The following is a 24,491-nucleotide window of genomic DNA, read 5'->3' as shown; positions in this document are numbered from 1 at the left end:
AGATTATTATTATTATTTATTATAATTACTGGTGCCCTCAATTTTGTAATTAATGAAAAGGAAGCCGAGTGATTCTTTATAGAGGTTTGTTAATTGCAGAACTTACAGTCATCATCTCTATGCAGTTGCACATGATTAACAGAACCTGTAACTTGCAAATGGGTTGTTAATAAATTCCTCCTATTGAGGCCTGATATGCTTTCTGTAGGAAAAATTCTATTATAATTGGCTTCACTAAACAAATTTACAACAGCATAACAGTGAAATGGTGACATTAAAGACTTTTAAAATGTAGCTGACACAGCCCTGTGCCAATTTGTTTATTGTATGTAATTCATCACTCTTGCGCTGTATCCTTGTTACACCCTATATGACTGCTAAAGCCATGTTTTTTAAAATTCCCTTCATGGGTAAACATTTCATATTTTTCCAAATATTTTTTGGCAATTTGATGGCACCAGTTCACCATCCATGGATGCACACTCCACCTTGCTAAGCCAGTCCGGAATCTTGACATCTTGTTTGACCCTCAACTATCCTTTCTACCCCACATCCGTGCCATCACCTGCTCTGGCTTCCCCCACCTCCTCAACTTCGTCCAGCTCCGCCACTGTATCACACCACAGGCCACCGAAACCCTCATACACGTGTTCATAACATCCAGGCTTGACTATGCAAACTCCTCCTTCCATAGGCCTCAGATCATCCAGAACTCTGCAGCCCATATCCTCTCCGACACCAGTCTCCGGGACCCTATCACCCCCATCCTTGCCCGACTCCACTGGCTTCCCATCACACAGAGGATACAATTCAAGATCCTGGTCCTCACATTCAAAGCGCTCCATGGTCTTACTTCCCACTACCTCTGCGACCTAACCCCCTACCATCCTGCCCGCTCCCTCCGCTCAGCAGGTTCCAGTCTGCTTCACGTTCCCTGCCTCATCTGCCCCACAATTGGGCGGGCGGGCCTTCTGCCACTCTACCCTCTGGAACTCCATCCCGCAGGCCCTCCTTCTCACCCCCTTTCTTGCCTCCTTCAAGACCTATCTCAAGACCCTCCTCTTCGACTGTGCTTTCGATCACCCTGCTTCACCCCTTACCCCCCACCCTTCCCAATCCCGATTCCTAGCTCGTGTCCGAAACACTGACTATCCAGGGCCTTGGGATGTTCTCCTGATGTGAAAGGCACTATACAAATGATGTTGTTGTTTGCCAGAAATAGTGGTCTATGCCATATATTAATGTATTCTTCTCTGTATTAGTGTTTCTTTATCTAATTTATTTTGGTAATAAATCAATCAGTACCTGATTGAATCAAGTCCCCCTCAACATTTCAGCAACTAAACTAGATAGACTGTGTCTGATGAATTTGGCTTCCATTTGGATGAGGAAGGTCCCAGGTTTGATCCCTGAGGTCTGTGCCACATTAGCTGTTGTCAGCCTTGGTGGCAGTAGGGTGCTATAACTGGCCTCAGCATTTCCAGGGATAGGGAGAGGAACATCGGCCAGGGTTCTCTCTCCTGAGCGCTCTTCAGTGATCTTTGTTAGAAACCTGCTGACATTCACTGTCCACGCTCACATATGAAGAAAGTCCACTTGGACAAGGTATCAGAAGATGATCAGTGCCTATGGACAAAACCTCCAGGATGTGTCAGTGCCTGCAGGATAGGAGGGGAGAAAATTGAAGGTAGAGAAATAAAAAAAACTTGGTTTTAAATCTGCAAAACAACGGAAAGGATGGGTTTCAGTAGATAATGGCTTCCTAAACACTCACATCCCTAGCCTGACTGGTAACATCACTTGAATTGTAATAATAATGATATTCCTTGCATTTGACATAAGATAGAGAATCTTATCACATCAAAATCACAGCGTTTCCTGAAAAGTGTTCTGACTGTATTTGTAGGTGAATGTAGCAGCCAATTTACACATGGCCTTACTCCACAGATAGCCATGAATTGAATTACAAATTTTATCTGGGGGATTGTTGGTCAGGTCACAGGGAGAAATGTCTTTCCTTTTGAACAGTGCTATGGTATCTTCAACAACCACCTGATCAGGTAAATAGGACCTTGATTTAAATATTTTATCCAAAGGCTGGCATTTCTGACAATGCATAATTCCTACAGCACTGTATTGAGGTATCTGCATAAACTTTCATCTCAAAGTACTCATGTGGGGCTTGAACCCACATCCTTCTGATCCAAGCACAAGAGTGCTACCAACTGAGCCAGGATAATACCACTGTCTCTTTCCTGGAATGCTTCTGAGGCTGTTCTTCTTTAATTAAAATCATTCTGTTGAGTTTCACACTTTCCAAATTGGCTAGAATGTCAATTTCAAACAAAGAATCTGGACCTTTGATCCCGAAGCTTCTTTTCCTCTCCATTTGCACAATAACAGCAATTACAGTGATCCACCATCAAGGCCGAGGCAAATGCACTTCTCCATGTTTAAGATAATCAAACACATCAAACAGGGCCTGAGAGCAGCTTTTCTCCATTTCAGGCACTAATGTAAATCCCATGTAACGATAGTAGAATGAGGTACAGGTGCTGTATGCTCTTGCTATGGATCTGCTGTGGTAAACTCTCTAACCCTGCAATTCAACTGCCAACAATCTACCAAAGACAAATATGCAAGTTAAAAAAACTAAGGTTTTAAATGGCCACCGTTCTGCAGGCTGTCTGGGCCACAGCACAGTCTATGTGCAATCTGACCCTGTATACAGAAAGTGGCAGCGCATAGAACTGTTACCTTAGTTGGAGAAGAAATAAAATACAATAGGTGATTCTTCGCTTGTCGGTAAATAGACCTGATTTTGTATGTGTGACGTTATAATGGAAAATCCATCCAAAGTAGACAAAATTCCTCCTCCACTACCCACCTCCCGCACCTCCGGAAATGCCTATGAACACTCCCATAATCTATAGAATAATGGAAACTGAAAGGAAAAGCACACATTATCTGGTCAGTTAACCACGAGAGACCTACTTACCAGAATTGTGGTGACATACACTGTTCTATTTTCCAAGGCAGAAGAATCATTCGGGAACAACATCTCGTTCTGAATCAGCACTAGCTTGTCCACATCATTCCAGTAGCCAATCTGTGAATTAGAAAGCAGCTACTTAGCACAATAGTTTTTTTTCCTTGCAATGTAGTGAATGAGGTGCTCTGCTGCTATACAGTGTCCACGGCTTCTGAGCTGAAGAGACTCTGCTAAACAAAGAGAGAGCAAGCACGACACTTCCCAGCAATATCATATGCAAGGGCAAAATAGTACATGTGAAATCTGGGATATTTAAGTGGAGTCCTGTAGCTCAGTGATTAGAGCACTCGCTTTGCAAGCGAGAGACTTCGGTTCGATTCCCAGCAGGGTGAAACCTTGGGCAAGTTTTCTTTCTCCACATGCCTGATAATAATCCCTCAAAAAAAAACAATAATAAATTGGTCATTTCAATCCACGACTGTTTGTGGGACACTGCTGTGCGCAATTGGCTGTCACTACACTTAACACTATATGAGATATCTTAACGACTTGATAAGGCGCTATATCAAATGCAAGGATTATTATTATTAATTAATATAAGGAATGCTTTGTGACATACAGTGAACTTTTGCTCTCTGAGTGTTACGCTATTTCACTGTAGGGACCATGACCTCTAAGCACGTGCACTTTGCACAATGGTACAGAGTTGTGAACAGAAACATGAATCCCGGCTGTGTTTCCCTTCCATCGTCAAAGGGCACAAAGCCAATTGTATAAGAATCAATGCCTATCTGTTTATATCTTATGGCAATTATATAATTTTACCTGGTATAACAGAGAATGGCCCTCAAGATGCAGGTTTTACTACAAGATTGAGACAATCTGCATCTTGAATGAGTTAAACAGATCCAGAATAAGTTGTCGGCCTGACTCAATTGGTAGCACTCTCGAGTCATAGTCAGAAGGTTGCTCATTCAAGCTTGACCTTTAAACTCACATCGTCTCGGCTGATATTTCAGTGCATTGCTGAGGGAGTGCTGCACTATTGGAGGTGCCGTTGTTTGGATGAGATGTTAATCGAGGTCCATATGTGCCTTGATCAGCTGGACGTTAAAGATTCCATTCAAAAAGAGAAGGGAGTTTCCACCATTGTCCTATTCAACAATTCCCCAAATAGAATTGGTCATTCACTTCATGGATGTTTGTGGTGGGACACTGCTGTGTACAAATTGACTGTTAGGTTCATCTACAAATACTAATTACACTTCACGGTATATCCTGTGAAGAACTTTGAGATATCCTCTCAATACGAAATGAGGTACGTCAAATACAAGGATTATTTATTTTTTATTGCTTAACAAGGTTAAAATAGTTGTGTCACTATAGTTCATCTTGTATTTGGAATTCAACTTACTAGAACAAACATTTAAGAGGAAACTCAGTGAATTCTTGAAAGAGAAGGAAATATGGGCGTATGAAAGGGGTGACTGTGAAAGGAGATTGGGATGGGTGGAGGCTTATGTGGAATATATACAGGGTGACCAAAAAGGCATGATACTATTACAATGTCTAGGAAGTCTTAAAGAAATTATGATTTTTTTTAGATAATAGGGTAGTTATCATGACTTTTTGGTCACCCTGTATAAATACCAGCATTGGCTAGGTGAGCTGATTGTAGCTGTTATGGTGAAGTACGGGCTGTGCAATTCTATGTAAAACAAACAAGTCAGTGGAAGTACTAATCAGCTGGAGAGTACAGACAGTGAGTGACTCAGATGGTGTTATTGAATGTGAGGCTACACCTGCAGTGCTGGGGCTTGTGCTAAATGGCTGACAGTGCACCCCGATAAAGGGCTGACAGCTGCAATCTGCATTCTTTGTAAAGCAGTTCAAGAATGGGTTGATATTCTCTCTCAGCATTGTAGCATTGTATAAACAGTCAAACACAATCTATACAAATAGTAAAGCACAAAATGAGAATGTGACATGGTATAACATAGGGACACTAGAATTTTGTCTCAATGAGACTTCTCAATGACATGATATATCATATGCAATGATTATTCTTATTATAACCTAAAGGTAAAATGTGCAGAGGATGTGAAATTGAAGGAAAAACAAGGCATTTTGTATCTCACACGCTTAACAATCCACTGGCCATCACAAAATACACCTAGTTTATAAATAATCAGGTCTCCAGGGTTTACATAATGAAACTTATGTAAAAGTTAATTCAGTTCTTTGAGGCTTTCTGCTTCACAAGTTACTATTCTCTCGTGTACTATACACTACCCAATTATTCTCCTCAGAGAACTTCTGCATAGATACTTCCTGAACATCAAAAATAGCCCAGCAACATTCAAGAAACAATATCCATCTCCATATTTCCATCATTCAACAACAACTTACATAGTGCCCTTTGCAGAGGGTAGCGTTTTGGAGCACTTAAAATTTCTGTTTTTATTTGTCTCTTTGAAATTCTCAGTAGTACACTACCTCACGTCCTCTCTATCTGTGCTTAAAAGCCTGCCCAAAGCTTTAGGTCACCTTCCTCCTGGCTCCTCACTGCTTGGTATGTGGCACAGTCTCTAAAATACTTTAATCTACATGAAAGGCATTATCTAAATGCATGTTGTTCTTGATTATCTCTGAAATAATAATAATCCTTGCATTTGATATAATGCCTTACCAATAGATTGGTCACTTCAAACCACGACTGTTTGTGGGACACTGCTGTGCGCAATTGGCTGCCGTATTTTGCCCACAAATATACAATCAATTCACTTTACAGTATATTCTGTGAAGCGCTTTGAGATGTCTAAAAGACGTAAAAAGCACTATATCAAATGCAAGGATTATTATTATTATTATTTCATCATCACATCGTTGAGACATTTCGAAACACTTCAAAGGATATCTTGTTAAGTGTAGTGATTGTGTATTTTGGGGGGATTTGTACATACAAATCCTAATAACATCCCATCCAACGTATATAAGGTTCTCAAAGTGCTTCATGGGATTTAAAGTGCAGTGACTGTGCTTTTTGTAAATGAAAGCGGTAGCTAATTTGAGCACAGCAATATTTGAATACATTGTGGACATTGGTTTAAAGTCTCATCTGAAGGACGGTACCTCCAACAATGGAACCCTAGTGTCCACCTAGACTACAGGAGTTAAAATCCCAACGTGTGGCTCAAACTTCTACTATCTCAGAGCGCTTGCTGCTGAGTCAGACCGACAATATCATTAAGATGTAGCCTATTATTTAATGAATTTTCTTGATAGAAGCTTCACATCACAATTGAAAAAGTGCTTGTTGGGAAAACAGTGTAAATATTGCCTTGAAACAGAAGCTGCACCTCAGGACGAAAGTCCGCCTATTGACCTTGGCTCCAACCCGAAACCTCAAGGTAACACAGGCAGAACCAAATCACTCTTAAATACCCTAAAGGGTTAAATAATAATACTCCTTGCATTTGATGCAGCACCTTATCACATCAAAACAGCTCATAGCACTGTGCAGAATTTTCTGGCAAACTCAGCAGCCAATTCACGCACAGCGCTGTTTTTCAAACAGCGGGGAGATTTTGAGCCAAGATACTGAGAAGAACTCCCTTTTTTTTTTGAAAAGTGCCAGGGAACTTTAACATCCACCTGAACAAGCAGATTGTACCTCTCAACGGAAGGTTGGTACCTCCGATAGTGCAGCACAACTCCAGCACTGCTTGAATCCACAACTTTTTAACTCAGAAGTGAGACTGCTGCCAACTGTGACAGGCAGAGACAATAAATCACGTTGACGTTCAAAAACCTAGTAACAAACCAAGGCAGTCTCAGGGTTAAATAATAGATAAACTCCTGCCTTTTTTTGTGGTATAAATTGAAAGTAAAGTGAACAGTGGATAAATGTAGTGTTCCACTGGTTAGTTATACTGGTTAGTTATACCTTAATCGTTCATTTTGTGAATATGACATTTGATTTCTCCTGTTTATGATAAATCTGTTATTTTATAGTTCACTGGGTTGTCATATTGGGGGTTATTCTGCCCTATCCATAAGGATGCATAGCTTGTGGGACCCAGTACTGCATATTCAGGAAGAGTCGTCAAACATATGATTAGAGCAACTGAAAGGTTGATGCTTATGGCGGTGTCTATTAAATCCTGTACAGCACAGTCTTCGATTCCAGTAGTAGTGTCAAGTACTGGAGGCTTGGTATAGTAATCAAAATGTGCAAATGGAAGAACAGCATAGAATCATGCTCAAATCATTAGGAGTTGAATAGAAAAAGCACTGCGGGTCCAGATTTGGACCCATATGTGCCATTCATAGACCCCTGCAGATGTGGGCTCACAGGCTCAGTCCATTAGAGCTAAATGATGAGCTTGAGATGTTGTCAGGCTGATGTACCTTAGCTTTAACATAGTTCTTCTAATCATAACATATCTTGCTTTCTTCAGAATGCTTTCTGCCGCAGTTGACTAGAATGAGCTTTGAGCAGTGCCAGACAATTGTCTTGATCAGAGAGAGTGACTGCATATTAAACACATACCCAAGGGAAAACCACCTGAGGTGAAACTCTATTGTAGGACAATGTAATGTCATAATTTGATTGTCAGCAAACAGGCGTGTTTATAATTAGCTCAAAAAACAGCTCAAATCACACGAGTGGATCTGCAGCACTTAGGGACAAACTGACAAAACACTGCAAGCAATTCATAACTAATTCATTAGATCCACTGAAATTGACCTTGTTAATCTGAATGTCTTTTTTTTGGAATAGCAATAAACTGCAATAAACAACTGAGGAAATAGATAGACACTTAACTAAACATGTTATAATGTGCTACTGAGACTTTCAAGGTAATGAAAAATGCTTACAAGAGGAAATGTACTTCATAATAATAATCCTTGCATTCGATATAGTACCTTGTCACGTCTTCTAGACGTCTCAAAGTGCTTCACAGAATATACTGTGAAGTGAATTGACTGTATATTTTGTGGGCGAAACGCAGCAGCCAATTGCACACAGCAGTATCCCACAAACAGTCGTGGATTGAAGTGACCAATTTTTTTTAAAGGAATTATTACCTCCAGAAAAGCGATCTGCCAATTGACTTACAACCGGGTTCCTACTTATTGCTAGGTAAACAGAAGCGTGTGGATTAAGGAAACTTGCCCAACATTTTGCCCTGCTAGGAATCAAACCCAGGTCTCACGCTTGCGAGGCGAGTGCTCTAACCACTGAGCTAGAGAACTCCACAACGCACAATAGCATCAACCTGCAAAACTTGAATCAAAAAATGTTTCAGCATAGTAACAGGCCATTTGGGTCAATCGAGTCTGGTGGTTTTCTCCACACAAACAAATGGGGAGATTGGGAGAATTTCATTTCACACACAAGAGTGGTTAGGATATGGAATGCCCTGTGGGTGGTTAAGGCAAAAATCTATGTTAGTCTTCAAGAGCGAACTACAAAACAACCTCAGCTTGCATCTAATAGTGTCTTCATGCGGGATAGCATCTCGATGAATTTACAAATACCTTAAAACAGTCAGCTCTAGGTGCATGAGGAAAGGGCAGGTAAATAGGACTGAAAGGACTGCTCCTGAGGGAGCCGGCACAGACACAATGATCCAAATGGTCTTCTTCAGTAATTTTCTACGGTTGTATGAGCCACATAATATAACCTGCTTGCATAATATTTGTCAGTATTATTCACATTACAAAATGTTCTATTATTTTATCTCAGTTGAAGGCACTCTCCCCACTCAGAAAGCTGTGGGTTCAAACTCCAGGTGTAGAAATATATGAGAGCTCACTGTCAAGACTGAGAATACTGTCTAGACTGGTGGAGAGCTACATTGTTGGAAGTGCCCATCTTCTGATAACATGTTAAAGCTATGTTGCGTTTGCCTATGTTAGTGGAAATTAAAGATCCATGGCACAATTTGATAAGAGAAAGGGAGTTTTCAATCTCCTGACTGTTTGTGCATCTTTGCTGTGTGCAAAATGTCTGCCGAGTTTGCCTACAAAAAAGTTACTACACATGCTGCAATTACTGCAAAGCACTTTGAGAAGTTTCAACTTTATATGCGCCATAGAAATATAAGTTCTTCTATCATTTGCCCAATGTGTCATAGAATTTCATAGCTCAGTGCTGTTGGCCCAATCTGTTATGTCCCCTGTTAAATCATACAGAAACTGTCAAGACACTTGAAAATCTGGTTTCTGCATATATTATATACAGCTGAGATCAAGTGAGTTATGGAGCCAACTTTGGGGAATTCACTACTTAAATGGCTCAGGCTTTCCTCCTAAGGTTTATGATATTGTTCAAAACTCTTGTTTGTTATTTCACACATTTTGTCCATAATCGTAATATATAATTGTTGGATACGTTCAGCTGGTTTTGATGACCACTTAAATGCTCATCTAATTATACCTGAGTAAACATACACCTTGATTTCTGACTTTCACCAGCAATAAGGTCATCTATAACTGGCTGCTCTAAATGTGTACTTGTAGAATCATAGAAACATAGAATCTTATAGGACAGGAGGCGGCAATTCGGCCCTTTGTGCCTGTGTCAGCTCTTTGAACGAGCTCCCAACTAGTCCAAATCCCCCGCTCAAACCTCATAACCCTGCAATTTTTACCTTTTCAAATATATATTTTCCCTATATATTGTCTGATGAAAGTAAACAGGAAGCCTCCTCCCCTTGATTTTTTTTATTGCAAACCTGAGTCAGCACATAAAACATTTGACCCAAAGCAGAGATTTGTTAAAGGCACGGATTATTCCACACTGTTCCTGGTAACTCACCTTCCTGTGGCCTGTGTTTTTCAGCTCAAGTACATCTATCGTGAAGTTTGTCCGACGTCCGTAGTTGTCAAACTGAACATTTCCCGTTAAACCCTGGATCCGCACCTTGAGAAGAACACACAGCAAGATCCATGAACCATAACTTGCAGTGAAGAGATGAGTGTATTAAGTCGCCACTGGCAGAATTCATTCACTGCAACACAAAATCCTGACTGCGGAGAAATTTTATTCGAACACTTACTTAATTACTGTAACACAACATAAAGCAAAGATTCCTGCTGTAAAACCTGTACTTTGAGGGATTTTTTAAAAAAATCTTTGAAATATCTCAGAACTTGTCCTCTAACCTTCCCTTTATCCCTTGACTTCTACTTGCTGTCCTTCTCCCGCACCCCCCACCCAGAAACCTCAGATATTGGAAAATCACAGAAGCAATCCCAGCCCCCAGCTGTCTGGATGCAGCACAGTGTTAACCCACACTCTGGGATGCTTCCTTGCTCTCCCAGATTCAAGAAATTCCACAGAGTAACAGGTGGACGAGGAACTTTGATCTTTGGAATTTAAAAACCTTGCAAAAAAAGGGAGGATTTGCGGCAGTTTAGAAGTACCACAAAGGGATCTGAAATGCAGTAACTGCTCACAGGTTTTGGTGATTTCTGGTTTTCCAATATCACATTGGAAAATTCACGACAAAACTTGTAGCCATTAAATCATAACATATTCAGAACAAATCTGCAGAAATACTACTTAAGTGAGTGAGTTGTAAACCTATGGAACAGGCTCCATAGGGAGACGGTGGAAACAGAAAGTGTTGATTCTTTCAATAATAAATTATATACATAATATATGTAAAATGAATTGACTGTATATTTGTGGGCGAAACGCGGCAGGTAATTGCGCACAGCAGTGTCCCACAAACAGCCATGGATTGAAGTGACCAATTTTATTATTCTTTTTTTCTGAAGGGATTATTATCAGACGTGTGGAATAAGGAAACTTGCCCAAGATTTAGCCCTGCCGGGAATCGAACCCAGATCTCTCGCTTGCAAGGAGAATGCTCTAACAACTGAGCTCTACTACAGTAATCAGATAGATTTCTGTTAGGAAACAATATCTTGGGATACTACATGGGACACGACATATCATATGACTGCCAGGATGGTGGAAGGCGAACTAGATGGACTTTGGTCTTCTTTCACCTTGTAAATTCTTATGTGCTTTACGTTCTAATCTCACGGCTAAAAACAAGCCAACCAGCAAAAATTGATGTAGTATGATATTAGACCCTGGTTATACTCCACTGTAGTAAAGGAAATAAAGTAAGTACCTGTTTCAGTGCTCTTTCTGTGTCAATACCTTGGATCCAAGGAGCAGCAGGGTTAGCGAGACAATCTCCAGCATTGCCTTTTCTTGAAATGTCAATCCGCTGTCTTCGGAGGTAGCGGAAGGCTTCAGCCATGACAAGTATTCCATCATATGTCAGTGCAGATGTGTACTGAAACCAAAGGGTATTTGAATGATATTCAGCGACCAGAGGGCAGCAATTTAAGATAGAACAACAGAAACGAACAGCACAGAAAAAGGCCGTTTGGCCCATCATGTCTGTGCCGGCTCCATCAAGAGCAATCCTTTCAATCCCATTTACCTGCCCTTTCCCCATATCCTTGTAGCTTGCTCCTTTTCAGGTATTTCAAATGTAGATAGTTAGCAAGAGACAAAGAGTGCAAAATTAGGAGACTTTTTTTACACAGAGAGTTGTTAGCAATTCTCTGCTGGATGTAGTGGTTGAGGCAGAATCATAATAACTTTCAAGGGGGAACTAGATATAGATATCTAAAGAGGACTAATCTGCAGGTGTATGGGGAAAGGGCAGGTAAATGGGACTGAATGGACTGCTTTTCACAGAGCAAGTGCAGACACAATGGGCCAAATCACTTTTTTGTGTTGTAAATATCTATAGTTCTAAATCATTAAATACAGATAGCATTTTACCTATTTTTTTCACACATTACATAGTACACAAGAAAGAGAGAAAGGCCTATTGACAAACTGAGCTAGTTCCTTCAAAAGTCAGCGATTTTTCCACTATCATATAACCAATTCACCTAATCTGACAAGGGAGGAGATTAACCACAGAAAAACCTCCGAAAAATAAATTATTTGAAACTTCCTCTAATCCCTAGAGTGGTGTAGTGAATGCTCCAAAGTCTTACAAGACAGAATATAATAAAATAAATAATATTAATCCTTGCATTTGATATAGCACTCTTCACGTCTTCTAGATGTCTGAAAGCGCTTCACAGGATATGCTGTAAGTGAAACAAAAACAGAAGTTGCTGGGAACACACAGCAGTCCAGCGATGTCTGTTTTTGTTTCAGATTTCCAGCATCTGCAGTACTTTGTGTTTTGTTTATACTGTAAAGTGAATTGACTATATATTTGTGGGAGAAACATACAGGGCTCTGTTCTTGTTCCCCTCCTCTTCACTATCTCCCTCTTGGTGACATCATCCGCAGACATAGGGTCAACTTCCACATGTATGCGGATGACACCCAACTCTACCTCTCTGCCTCCACCTTTGACTCCAGCACCACTGCTGTCCTGACAGAATGTCTATCAGACATCAAGTCCTGTATGAGAGCTAACTTTGTTCAGTTGAACATCAACAACACCGAGGCTCTCCTGATTGGCTCCCGTCAGCACTTCCATACCTCGGGCGCTGACAGCATCACCATCCATGGACGCACACTCCACCTTGCTAAGCCAGTCTGGGATCTTGTCATCTTGCTTGACCCTCAACTATCCTTTCTACCCCATATCCGTGCCATGACCCGCTCTGCCTTCCCCCACCTCCACAACATCACCGGCTCCGCCAATGTTTCACACCACAAGTCGCCGAAACCCTCATAAATGCTTTCATTACATCAAGACTTGACTACGCAACTCCTCGCTGTCGGCCTCCAACTCCTCCCTTCATAGGCTGCAGCCTGTGTCCTCTCCCACATCAGGATCCATGACCCTATCACCCCCATCCTTGCCCGACTCCACTGGCTTCCCTTCACACAGAGGATACAGTTCAAGATCCTGGCCTTCACCTTCAAAACCCTCCATGGTCTTGCTCCCCCCTACCTCTGCAACCTCCTAACCCCCTACCATCCTGCCTGCTCCAGCCAATTGCACACAGCAGTGTCCCACAAACAGCTGTGGATCGAAGTGACCAATTTAGACTGTAACTAATCAGGTAACAAATCTAGAGTCTGCTGTAACACAGGAACCAGTCAATTCCATTAAAATATTAATCTTCCATTTGTGTCCTTCTATTGTGTAATCCTTCAATCCTGTCCTTATAAAATATTTATTCAGAAATTTTTTGGAAGGAATTAACCTACACAATATTAACTGCTTTGGTGAAAGTCTGTTCCACATATATACCACACACCCAGCGAAAAAGGAAGAAAGCTTTTAATCTTGCTTGCGATACATTAACCTTGCACTCAGGTCCCTTCACTGAACACAATAGATTTGTAATAAGCCATAGTCATTTAGCTGAAATTTTTGATGCTTCAAGCCCTGGATGCATATAAAAGGTTTTGATAGGTATCATTAAAAAGTGATCTTTGGTTTTACACTGCAATAAAACTGAAACATTCTCATTACTAGTATACGCTACAAAGGACCAAAGTATTTAGGTATTGTTACTGCAAAGCCTTAAATAAGAACAAGCCAGTCATCTGATAATAATAATAGTAATCCTTGCATTTGATATAGTGCCTTATCACGTCTTTGAAAGGTCTCAAAGCACTTCAAGAATATACTATAAAGTGAATTGACTGTATATTCTGTGGGCAAAATGCAACAGCCAATTGCTCATGGCAGTGTCCCACAAATACCCATGGACTGAGTGATCAAATTATTATTACATATACTGTATTTTTTTTAATTTTGAAGAGATTATGACCCCTTGAAAAGCAATCCGCCAATCAACTAACAACCAGGTTCCTACTTACTGCTAAATAAACAGAGGTGTGTGGAGTAAGGAAACTTGCCTAATGTTTCGCCCTGCCCAGGAATCAAACCCAAGGTCTCTTGCTTGTAAGGCAAGTGCTCTAACCACTGAACTACAAGCCTCCACGTGGTTTTTAAACCCAGTCACTTCGAACAACCTGGGACAAGACCTGAAAATCACTGTGGCATTAAACAGAGGCAGAAGTGATGCCCTTACGCCTGATCTCACAGCATCACACATACACAAAATAATCCTACAACGAGAAGACACAGATTTACACACAGTGTCAGCTTTTGTCACTCAGTTAACTTCCTATTAACACGCAATACCAGGCAGAATTTCAGCTCAACAGAGTGGCTCTATTAGAGGAAAGAGGAAACAGCTACAAATTGGAGGTAGAAGCACTCTATTTGATCGCTGACTCTGACTTTTAAACCTTTGTTGTACCATTTACTTTTGCCACTGGAATAATTGTCTCAGTAACAAAAATAGATAATCCACTCTCGCTGAAAATTGGATGTTTTCATAAAAAAAAGTGCTCACAAAATATTTTTGGAGAGATAAGAGCTATGTGTCATCTGTCACAGTGATGTAATGATATGTTTCAATATATCATTGCCCACAAAAAGAAATACACAGGTCACTTCACTTTACAGTAAAATCCTGAGACGTCCTCCAGACTTGAAAACACAATCTCAAATGTAAGGATTTATTATCACATGGAATAAAATTTGCCAAGCATCTTTTTCATTGAACGATTAGACAAGGTAGTCTTAAATATTGAAAGGAGATAACTCAGAGGGGACCTTGTGGACGTTTACAAAATCTTAAAGGGGTTGGAAAAGTAAACCCAGGGTACTTTCAGATGCAACAAGACAGTAGAACGAGAAGGCATAACATTGCAAATGGCAATTTCAGGACAGATATCAGTAAGTATTTCTTTACCAAGAGAGCAATTACTGATTGGTTACCAGGAAAGATGATTGAAGACAGGACTTATTGTGATGGGAAGGCCAGGCTGGCTCATCAGCAGGACTTGGGAGGGCTGGCCAGTCACTGAGGCTGGGAGTCTTCCCACTCAGCTCTTGTTAACCCTGCAAGCCAAAGCCCTAATGAGTAGGGTGGTTCTACCTGGACAAGCAGCAGGAAAGCTTGCCAGGCAGTGCTCTCAAAGACAAGCTATGTGGGTTTAGCTGGTTAGACTCTAGCAGTACCCCAACACACATTCTGGGATCACCATGCCTTGGCTGTTGCCAACCTGTCCCTAACAGCACCTTGAGAGGTCCTCCCGACGTGAAAGGTGCTTTACAAATGTAATGTTGTTGTTGTTAATACTTTCTGGAGTTAGGTAAGCAGGATGTGTCCCTCCATGGAGAGAGTGTGTGCATTCCATTCCAATAAATAGTTGTAGAATTTCCATGTGTTGGAAACATGGAACTCTCAGTTTGGTTTAGATACTCTTAAGCATGACGAAGGGTTTGTGTGATGAGGATGTATCAGACACCTGGCTGACCAAAAAGAAAATTGTGATAGGAAGGCGGTAGGGCGAGCATCTAGAATGATGAGATCACATGGCCCAACAGCATCTTAACTGATCTTGTGATCAACAATAACAACAAGTTACACTTGTATAGTGCCTTTCATGTCTGGCAACAATGTACTCTCATCACTGGTTCATTGCAACCTCCAAACCTCCTTTGCTTCATTATTTTTGGCCAAGCCCCTGTCCTCTGGAGCTCTCTTCCAAAACCGCTTCACTTTGCTATCTCTCTCCATGTCTTCAAAAACCTCCGATCAGATATCTCTCTGTACATTTGATCAACATTTTTAAATCTCTTATTTCCCACTCTGTGTCCATCAAGTGCTTTGAGACTATTTTATGTGAAAAAACCTGTATTAATGGAGGTGGTTGTTGAATACCCTTTAAAAGTAAGCTCTTGTGCTTCTTTCATTCTAACTGTAGCACCATTTTCCTTTGTACATTAGGAAACATTTTCCTTTATAGATAAAAGGTTGAAAAAAATCTGAGTTCTGCACTATAGTGCAGCCAATCCCTGTAAAGTTTTTACTGGATAAGTGAACAGTTATTTATCAGTGAACAAAGACTGAAAGATTGACAGAAAATAGGCTCCGTGTTTCATAAGAACACAGGAGCTAAAAAGAGCATTCAGATCATCGATTGTACTCTGTCAAGTAGGCTTATATACAGGGAGCTTCTCAGACTCTTTCATCTCTCTCTTGCCTTGGCGGCAAAGCTATATCCTCTAGTCCAGCTGCCCTAGGAAACTATTCATTTCTATTTTGAATGGTTACACTGAGCCTGAGCTCATTGTTCTGGATGAAAATCTCTCCCCCAAATTAGGTACTCGTGACTGGGAGGCTATTCTTCAATGAGTAGGTACAGTGTTCAACGCTCATAAAGGTTGTGGTTAATTAACCCAAGGAACTTGGTACAAAACACTACAAACTTCACCCTATTATCTTCATTCACATCTTTCCCCTTGGTATTCACTGCCACCTGCTTCTCTCACTGGAGGACATGTACATTTTATAATAATTAGAATCTTTACATTCAATACCGCACTTTTCACATCAGGAGGACTTCTCAAAGCGCTTCACAGGATTTTACTGTAAAGAAGACTAACTGTATTTTGTAGATAAATGTGGCAGCCAAATTGTACAGTAAAATCCCATAAACAGACCAAGTTAATCTGGAGAATTATTGGCTAGGACACTGGGAGAATATAGAAATCTACAGAGCAGAAGGTGAACATTTGGCTCATCGAGTTTATAAACTTTTCAAATGTGCCATGGGAACTTTAACCACCTGAACAGTCAGACAAGATATCCATTTAACATCTTATCTAAATAGGATCTCCTAACAATGCAGCACATCACAAGCACTGCATTGGAGTATCAGCCAAGACTATGTGAGTTTAAAGTCCCAACTCAGAGGTGAAAGTGAGCCAGGCTGTTCCCACTTCTCCACTTTGCTAAGTGTTGTGACACAGGAGTCTATCACACTAATGAAAGTTGTGCTTACTCATACAGCTTAGCATGAGTGAAACTGTTCCATAGCAGGGCTTACATCTTTTAAATTTATCAATTTGTAAAGTATTGATTAGGAATTACACATATATGCCGGAATTGGACACTCCTGACAACGTACTTAATGCAAAAATCCATGAAGCTGGGTGTACAGTTGCACAGGTTCCTGGAACCTTGCCCAAGTGGCTAATATTCATTTGTGAGACCTGACATTTGATATAGCGCTTTTCACGTAGGGAAATATATCAAAATGCTCCACAGTATATACTGTAAAGTATAGTGATTGTACTTTTTTTCTAGGGTGAACACGGCAACCAATTTGCCCACAGCAATGAACCACAAACAGCCATGAAATGAGTGCCTAATTTTTATTTGAGAGGTTGTTGACCAGAAACTCTCTTCACTTTTTGAACATGAGATCTTTAATATCAACCTGAAGGGCAGATCAACTAAGCCTCGTTTAAAACATCTCATCTGAAGGATGGTGCCTCCAATAATGCAGCACACCCTCAGCACAGCATTGCAGTGTCAGCAGAGACTATACAGGTTCAAAGTCCTAAAGTAGGAACCAGGAACAGGTACTTTGTTTCATTTTCTACAACCAGATCCGAATCAGCTAACTCAGGGCAGCAGTCAAGCTTGTATCTTCCATGGTTTTGCACTCATGGTTAATGCTTTTACCCACTAAGCCTTTGGGGGAAGCTATCCAGTGTATGCTGAAGGTGTGTGCAAAAGGTTTGATGAATTTATGACCCTGATGTGTATTCATTTTAAAAAAATACCAGAAGGTTTCAGATTCTGTGACAAAAAAACGTGTAAAGGTTTTATTTTGAAACCTCAGGCTGGAAATTGGTGGGTTACCTCCAATTCATTATTTTCAAAACCAATTTCACCCTTAGCTCACAAAACTATTTCAGTTTTTTGAGTATCCTGCAGCTGCCTGTAAACAAGTGCTGGAAATTCACAAGTACGTTCCATTCCCACACTGCAATTTCTTCCATTGTCCATTTCCTCCAAATGCTTTTGTAACATAATGTAATGTGCACAATTCCTGGGACTCTGTGTGAAGCTGATGTTTCTCATCACCAGTTCGGCGATGGCAGCAACGGGGATCTGAGTCAAAATACCAGCCGCACTGAAGCAATCTGTAACATTGAAGAATCTTTACTCAAGGGCAAAGGCATGTCACGTGAGCTGGACGGTTGGAATTGGAAGATGATAGTGCATTACATGAGACTAATGATCCATATCATTTGGACCCAATTGCAGCTGCCAACCAGCCCTGATGCCTCTGAAGCAGAATAGGATCAAATTGGAAACAGAATAGTGGGATGATTGGATGTATTTAGTGTAAGAAGCAGGAACAACACAATACAGTTGATGAAACAGTGAAGTACAGCCAGCTGAATATAAGAGGACAGTTCAGAAAATGCTGTTTCTTTAGCATGTGCAAAATTTAAGTCTTTGATTGATGTGGGCTTTATTGGAGCATTCAGCGTGTGGGGGTGGGAATGGGAATAAAGGTATTGAACACAAAAGTAGAAACTAAAAATGAAGCTTCTGCGATGAAATGGAGTTGAAACCTTATTGTACTGAAGCAGTGGGGTCAAATTGAGGTACAGAGAGCAAAGCTTTATTCTACTGTCTGTTATGTGCTTAACAGCGAACCACAAGTGGAATAGAATGTGTTGTTACAAAGTCATTGGGAAACTATATTGACAGGATATACTGAAGATACAGGTACTTCAAAAAACAGGAGCTGGGGCTTGGGAATAAAATCAGATTCTTACAAATATGTATGAATTAAAGGCAGATGTGTATTTGCATTGAACTTAGATTCTTTGTTTTCAATAGTAATATAACAGTAGCAAAATATTTCGCCATTTTGTTTCACTGTGCAAACTTAAATAGTAATAACCTCTGCATTTGATATAGCGCAATTCACATTGGTAGGATGTATCAAAGTGCTTCACACAATTTAATGTGAAGTGTAGTGACTGCGTATTTTGTAGGCATACAGGACTGGAAAAGAACACTGCAGTCACTCTCGTCAATTCCAAAGTGAAATATGATCCTATGTTAGCCTCCCTTCCTGTCACATCTCTCAACCCATTTCTTTGTCAAAAAGCTGATTCCCTCTTGAATTTTCTAGTACAATCTGCATCCACTCCTTCCTTGGGTATTCAATCATACTTATTTACTACTCTCTGTAAAGTCTAAAGCAATTCAATGATAATCTTTCCATTTTGTATTTGAAATTGCACCCATAATGCTGAAGTGTATCACTGCGCTTCCCAGTTAATTCCTGTCGAATGAAATGATTGTGTATTTGTAGGAGAATGCAAGTAGTCAATTTGCATCTAATATCCCACAAACAACCATCAAATGCAAGGATTGTTATTACGTGAACAACCAATTTATTTGTAGAAACTTGTTTCTCTAAGAGGTTGTTCACCTTTCTTTTACTGAGCTTGAGTTTGTGGCCTTTGTTAAAGAGTTCTCATTATAAAGACCCACGAGTTCGGGTCAATGTCCAGCCTACATAACAGTCAGTTGTGAAGCAGAAATAAAAGAGGCAACACAATTTTGCAAATTCAACTTCCTAACCAGTCAAACAAAACTCAACAAGATTTAAATCATTGATAAATTCAAGACACTTTCTGAAACTCTCGCTGTTTTGTTTCACTGTGCAAACTTAAATAGTAATAATCCCTGCTTTTGATATAATAATAATCTTTTCATTTGATATAGTGCTTTATCATATCATTGAGATGTTTCAAAGCATGCAAAGAATATATTGTAAAGTGGATTGACTTTGTATTTTGTGGGCTAAACACCCCACAGGAGTGTCCCACAAACAGTCGTGGATTGAGTGACCACATTTTATTTTTTTGGAGGGATTATTATCCCGAAGCGATGCCTCAATCGACTAACAAATGGATTCCTACTTATTGCTAGGTAAGCAGGTGCGTGTGGAGTAATGAAATTTGCCTAAGGTTTTGCCCCACCCAGGAATCAGAACTGGATCCTCTCAGTTGCGAGGAGTGCGTTAACCACTACATTACGGGACTCCTACCTATCGCCTTTTACATTGGCAGGATGTCTCAAAGTGCTTCATAAGATTTACTATGAAATGTAGTGACTGTGTATTCTATAGGCGAACCCGACAGCTAATTTGACAAAGCAACATCTCACAAAAGCCCTGAAATAAAAGGTGAATTTTATCTGAGGGATTGTTGGCCATAGTTCTATCACTTTCTTGATGCTTCAAATACAGAGCAAACTCTGTGAAGCGCTTTGAGACACTTGGCTTGAGTAGGTGCAGAATGGAGATTTTCACAAAGAGAGTGGTAAGAGTGTGGGATTCTCTGTTGCTGCCAGTTGTTGGGACAGCAACAAAAATATCCTGGACACATGGTTACGAGAGAATAAAGTTGACGAAGATGGGGGGGAAAAAAGCCAGGATATGGGATCTAGTATTTCATACTGTGCTAAGCAAGCGGAGACTGGAGCCTCATAGTTATTTGAATTATAGCAGATTTGATCTGTAACTAATGTTATGCAATTCTATTCCCAAGTTTGCTCTTCTCAACCTGAATGATTCTGAGCTGTTTCTACAGTCCCAATAGGAATTTTGACCCCTGCAATGCATGCTGGCACTTCTTCAATGAACAAGTTACCCTGGTTTCTATCGAACTTAATATATGAATAATTACTTTACATAAGTGTGGCTGCAGTTGCAGATCTTTCCGATAACATGCAGTACCCCAGAGAAATGCTGTAGAGTGTAGACACTACTCAAGACCAACACACAGAACTTGATCTCCACAGAGAAAAAGAGTTAAAGAGTTTAAAAAAAGGCATTGCAGGTCAATTTTAATGAAACCATATTAGCCATGTTCATGTATGACACAGAGGATTTTCATTGGTGACAATGGAGGCATTTTAAATTGTAGCATTGGAGGGTGCTCTGGCTCAAATAGATGTTATCCAGCCCTGTACTACACAAACAGTCATGGATTAACTGACCAAATTATTATTTTTTGAAGGGATTATTACCCCCGGAAAGCAATCCACCAATTAACTAACACCGGGGTTCCCACTACTGCTAGGTAAACAGAGTCATGTGGAGTAAGGAGACGTGCCTGAAGTTTTGCCCTGCTCGGGAATCGAACCTGGGTTCTCTCATTGCGAAATGAGCACTCTAGCCAATACACTGCAGGACTCCACCATGTCTGAGAAGTGAGCAGGAAGCTTGGTACTTGGCTTTGGTCAGGCCCACTCCACAATTGACGAGCTTGAGGTTCCCAAAATAGTACAGATTGACTGGACATTCAATTTTGGAAAGTCGTACGCTGGTAATGGAATGTAGGAATCGAGGAAACCTTCTCAGTAGTCCAGTTCTTGAGGCAAGTGGGATCACGGTTCTCCAAAGCCCCGTTGATGACAGACCAGCCAACTGAGCTCACTGGAAATTCTAGCAGCTGGATTTCTTCCCACTCAACTCCTATTAATCCTGCAGGTTAGAGCCCCAACAGGTAGAGTGCCAGGTAGAGTGGTCCGAGCTCGACAAGCAGTGGGAAGCTTGCCAACTGTTTAAGTACACTTTGGCAAGAGCTGAGACTTAGGGTACCCCAGAGTATGCATTGGGGTGCTATTGGAGGTTAGCCAGCTAAAACTGCAACTTGGTCAATCGCAATAAAAGGCTTTGAACATGAAGGGTCTTGTCAAATTGACTGAAACTTTGGATGCGGCCATTCACCATCCTAAACAGAGCCGAACAGAAAAAACGCTGTCCCCAGTCTACCTTTCCAGCCCAGATTCAATGATCTGTCACCAACAGTACCCTGGAGTGTTGCAGACCTGCCAGGCTCAGGTACTCGACAACTGAGGTGACCATAGAGGATCACCTGGATTATCACAAGGCATGTCATTTTGGAATAAGTTCAGCTCCAAAGAGACTGAGTTTACCTCCTCTGACAATAGCCAAGATTGTTAAATTAGCTTAGACCTGCCAAAGTCAATACATTTACCACTGGTTAGAAAATCATCCCTATATTTTTAGTATTCTTACACATATATTTATATATATGTGTGTGTATATGTTATTTAACATTTGTGTACCTCTCTAGCATTTTGTTAATGTTACATTTGTACCTTCAATTGAGCATTGTCCGTCCCAGGAAATTCTCTCTGGTCCAGTTTTTTCCAGCGCTGCATGAACTTAGTAACAATGGGTTTGCTGTAATCCACTATTTGGAAGCCTGTCACATTAGCTCCTCCGTGCATGAATCTGTCTAAGGCTATATCTTTGAAGCCCTGTAAATCACAAGAAGTGTCACCATGGTTATAGACCGATGGCTTAGAAGTAATGAGAAACTAATGCATATTTTCTTGTAAACAGTGGAAGGTATTCTAATACTCGCCACAAATTTGGTAAATTTGATCGACACTGAGCTATTTTGCTCCCTTCTTTAATGTAGCAAATTAGCTGTTATGTATTTAACAATATTTTAAATGCATAATTACTTTTTCATTTATGATGTAATAACAACACAAACAATTTACATTGATACACATTACAGCAGCCTTCACATCAGAAGGACGTTGCAAAGTGCTTCACACGACTGACCAGGCAACTGAGTTGGAAGGGGGAATGGGAAATTGAGGAGGATGGGGACAGGGTGAAAGATGACCAAAAGTGGGGTCAAAAAGGTAGGTCTTAAGTTGAATTTTAAAAGGAAGGACTCCAGGTTGGAGTCCTAGTAAGTGAGGGCTGAATGGCTGAAAACACCCACCGATGGGACAGGAAGCAGGCGCTGTTAGCTCAGGAGAGCGAGTGTCTGGGTTGAGTAGGATGTCTCAAAAGTAGGAGGGAATGAGGATGTGGAGGGATTTGAATAAGCTGCCCATTGCCCAAACCATAACCCGTAAATGTTATGTTATGTTTCTGGAAAGGAAACACAAAAATATTGCTTTTGCAGCCCGTGGGTGTTTCTCAAATAGAGCATCCGGCCCTCAGCAGCCAAAAGTTGGACCACCCTGATTTAAACCATGAACTTGTGTAACTCAATTCCAGTCTCAACCACAGCAGCCATTTGGAAATTTAATCTTACATTCATTTAAAATTCATGTTTGAAATGAACAATCAGACAACTTATTTGTTACTCACCAGGTTGGCCAGGACATAGTGGTAACCTCTGACATGTTTTCCAACACTTACAATCTAAGCGAAGAGAGGAAAAGAGCATCACAACATTAGCAGAATGAATAAACAGGTGAAAAATGCAATGTTTCATGAATCACATTGAATCTGTTACAAACCTCACCTTTCACCTCACAATCTGATACAACTTTTACCCAAAGGCAATCATATTTTTGAAAATAAGTAATTCCACGCTGAAAAAAGATGAGCTACCACCCAGTTAGTTAGTTAGTTAACTGTTTAGTTATTAAAATAACAAACATGCATCAATGGTTCAAATAGAAATCTGTTGTTCAATACAAATTAACTGTCCCTGTTGACAATCGTACTGAATTTCTAAACCAGTTCAGCTAAGATCAGCTAAGGCAGCACAGACGTTGATCTTTCCCATTCTGCAAAATTGCTACTTTGGGCAGTACATTTATCAACTAAGCCATCAGTGGGCATTTAGTACTCCTTTAAATAATTGTTTATTTTAATAATTTTCTTTGTTTTTGTTGTCGTTTATTTAAAAAAAAATTCTGTTATATAAGTGGCTAGAAGTTCCCTAGCCCTCAGAATGTGAAACATTGGGCTGTCAGATCAGTTGTCATAACTTTCAAGTTAGATCCTGAAGACTCTCTCCTATTTCAGCCTTACAATACAATACACATTTACATTGCATCTTTCACGTTGGCAGGAAGTTTCAAAGGGCTTGACAATGCTGACTGGACACCCAAGCTAGTGGTGGGAGCAGAGGAACCGGCAAGAGAAAAGAGGACCGGAAGTGCAGTCAATGAGATACATTTTGAACTTCCTGGCATCTTGTCAATCAGTGTTTACATATAAGCACATGCATACTGGGCACATAAATAGTTCCTAGCATAGCCTTTTCAAAAGTAATCTGGTATTTGAAAAGATAAAGTAGAATAAGATTACAAGAGAGATTTTCTGCCTACATCTCTATAGTGGGAATTATAAAGACATAACAAAAGATCTTTATTTTTAGAATCAGTGAAGTCAACCCCAAGGTTGCCTATCAGGTTTGGTTAATTGCAATAAAAGGCTTTGAACATGAGGGGTCTTGTCAAATTGACTGAAACTTTGGATGCGGCCATTCACCATCCTTGTTGTATTTCCAGGATGTCTATTCTGTAAAGGGACAATGAATCCAGTAAAAGGAAGCCTCTCAGCAACTTTGGCAATGCAGTCTAATCTGCTTAATCGCTTTTTCTGCATCTCAATTTGTTTCCCTTAGTCACTGCACTGACAAACATGCTATTAATTGCAATTAATTGGAAGAAACTCCTGTTTATGAAGTGAGGTCATGGATTTACATTGAATTGAGATGTAGTTGTTGACAGACAGCTGCACTTTCAGTTTTAATGAAACTGAAAGACAGACAAAATGCTCACACAATAAACACACAAATGG

General features: G+C 40.4%; 1 protein-coding gene across 4 annotated transcripts in view; it reads right to left on the bottom strand.

Moving 5' to 3' along the window:
• gria4a (glutamate receptor, ionotropic, AMPA 4a) overlaps nt 1–24,491 on the bottom strand; it is a 115,764-nt gene that overhangs the window by 38,587 nt on the left and 52,686 nt on the right. For all 4 annotated transcript variants that reach the window (XM_007904431.2, XM_007904432.2, XM_007904433.2 and 1 more), the window contains exons 5-9: nt 23,046–23,099; nt 22,031–22,192; nt 11,146–11,313; nt 9,819–9,923; nt 2,999–3,109 (exon numbers count right to left, since the gene is read on the bottom strand). In XM_007904431.2, coding sequence (XP_007902622.1) covers nt 2,999–3,109; nt 9,819–9,923; nt 11,146–11,313; nt 22,031–22,192; nt 23,046–23,099 — 600 coding nt within the window. The remainder of the gene's footprint in view (nt 1–2,998; nt 3,110–9,818; nt 9,924–11,145; nt 11,314–22,030; nt 22,193–23,045; nt 23,100–24,491) is intronic.

Source organism: Callorhinchus milii, unplaced genomic scaffold (genome assembly GCF_018977255.1).
Source record: "Callorhinchus milii isolate IMCB2004 unplaced genomic scaffold, IMCB_Cmil_1.0 Scaffold4, whole genome shotgun sequence".
Classification (NCBI taxonomy): Eukaryota; Metazoa; Chordata; class Chondrichthyes; order Chimaeriformes; family Callorhinchidae; genus Callorhinchus; species Callorhinchus milii.
This window is presented reverse-complemented; position numbering and strand designations above follow the sequence as displayed.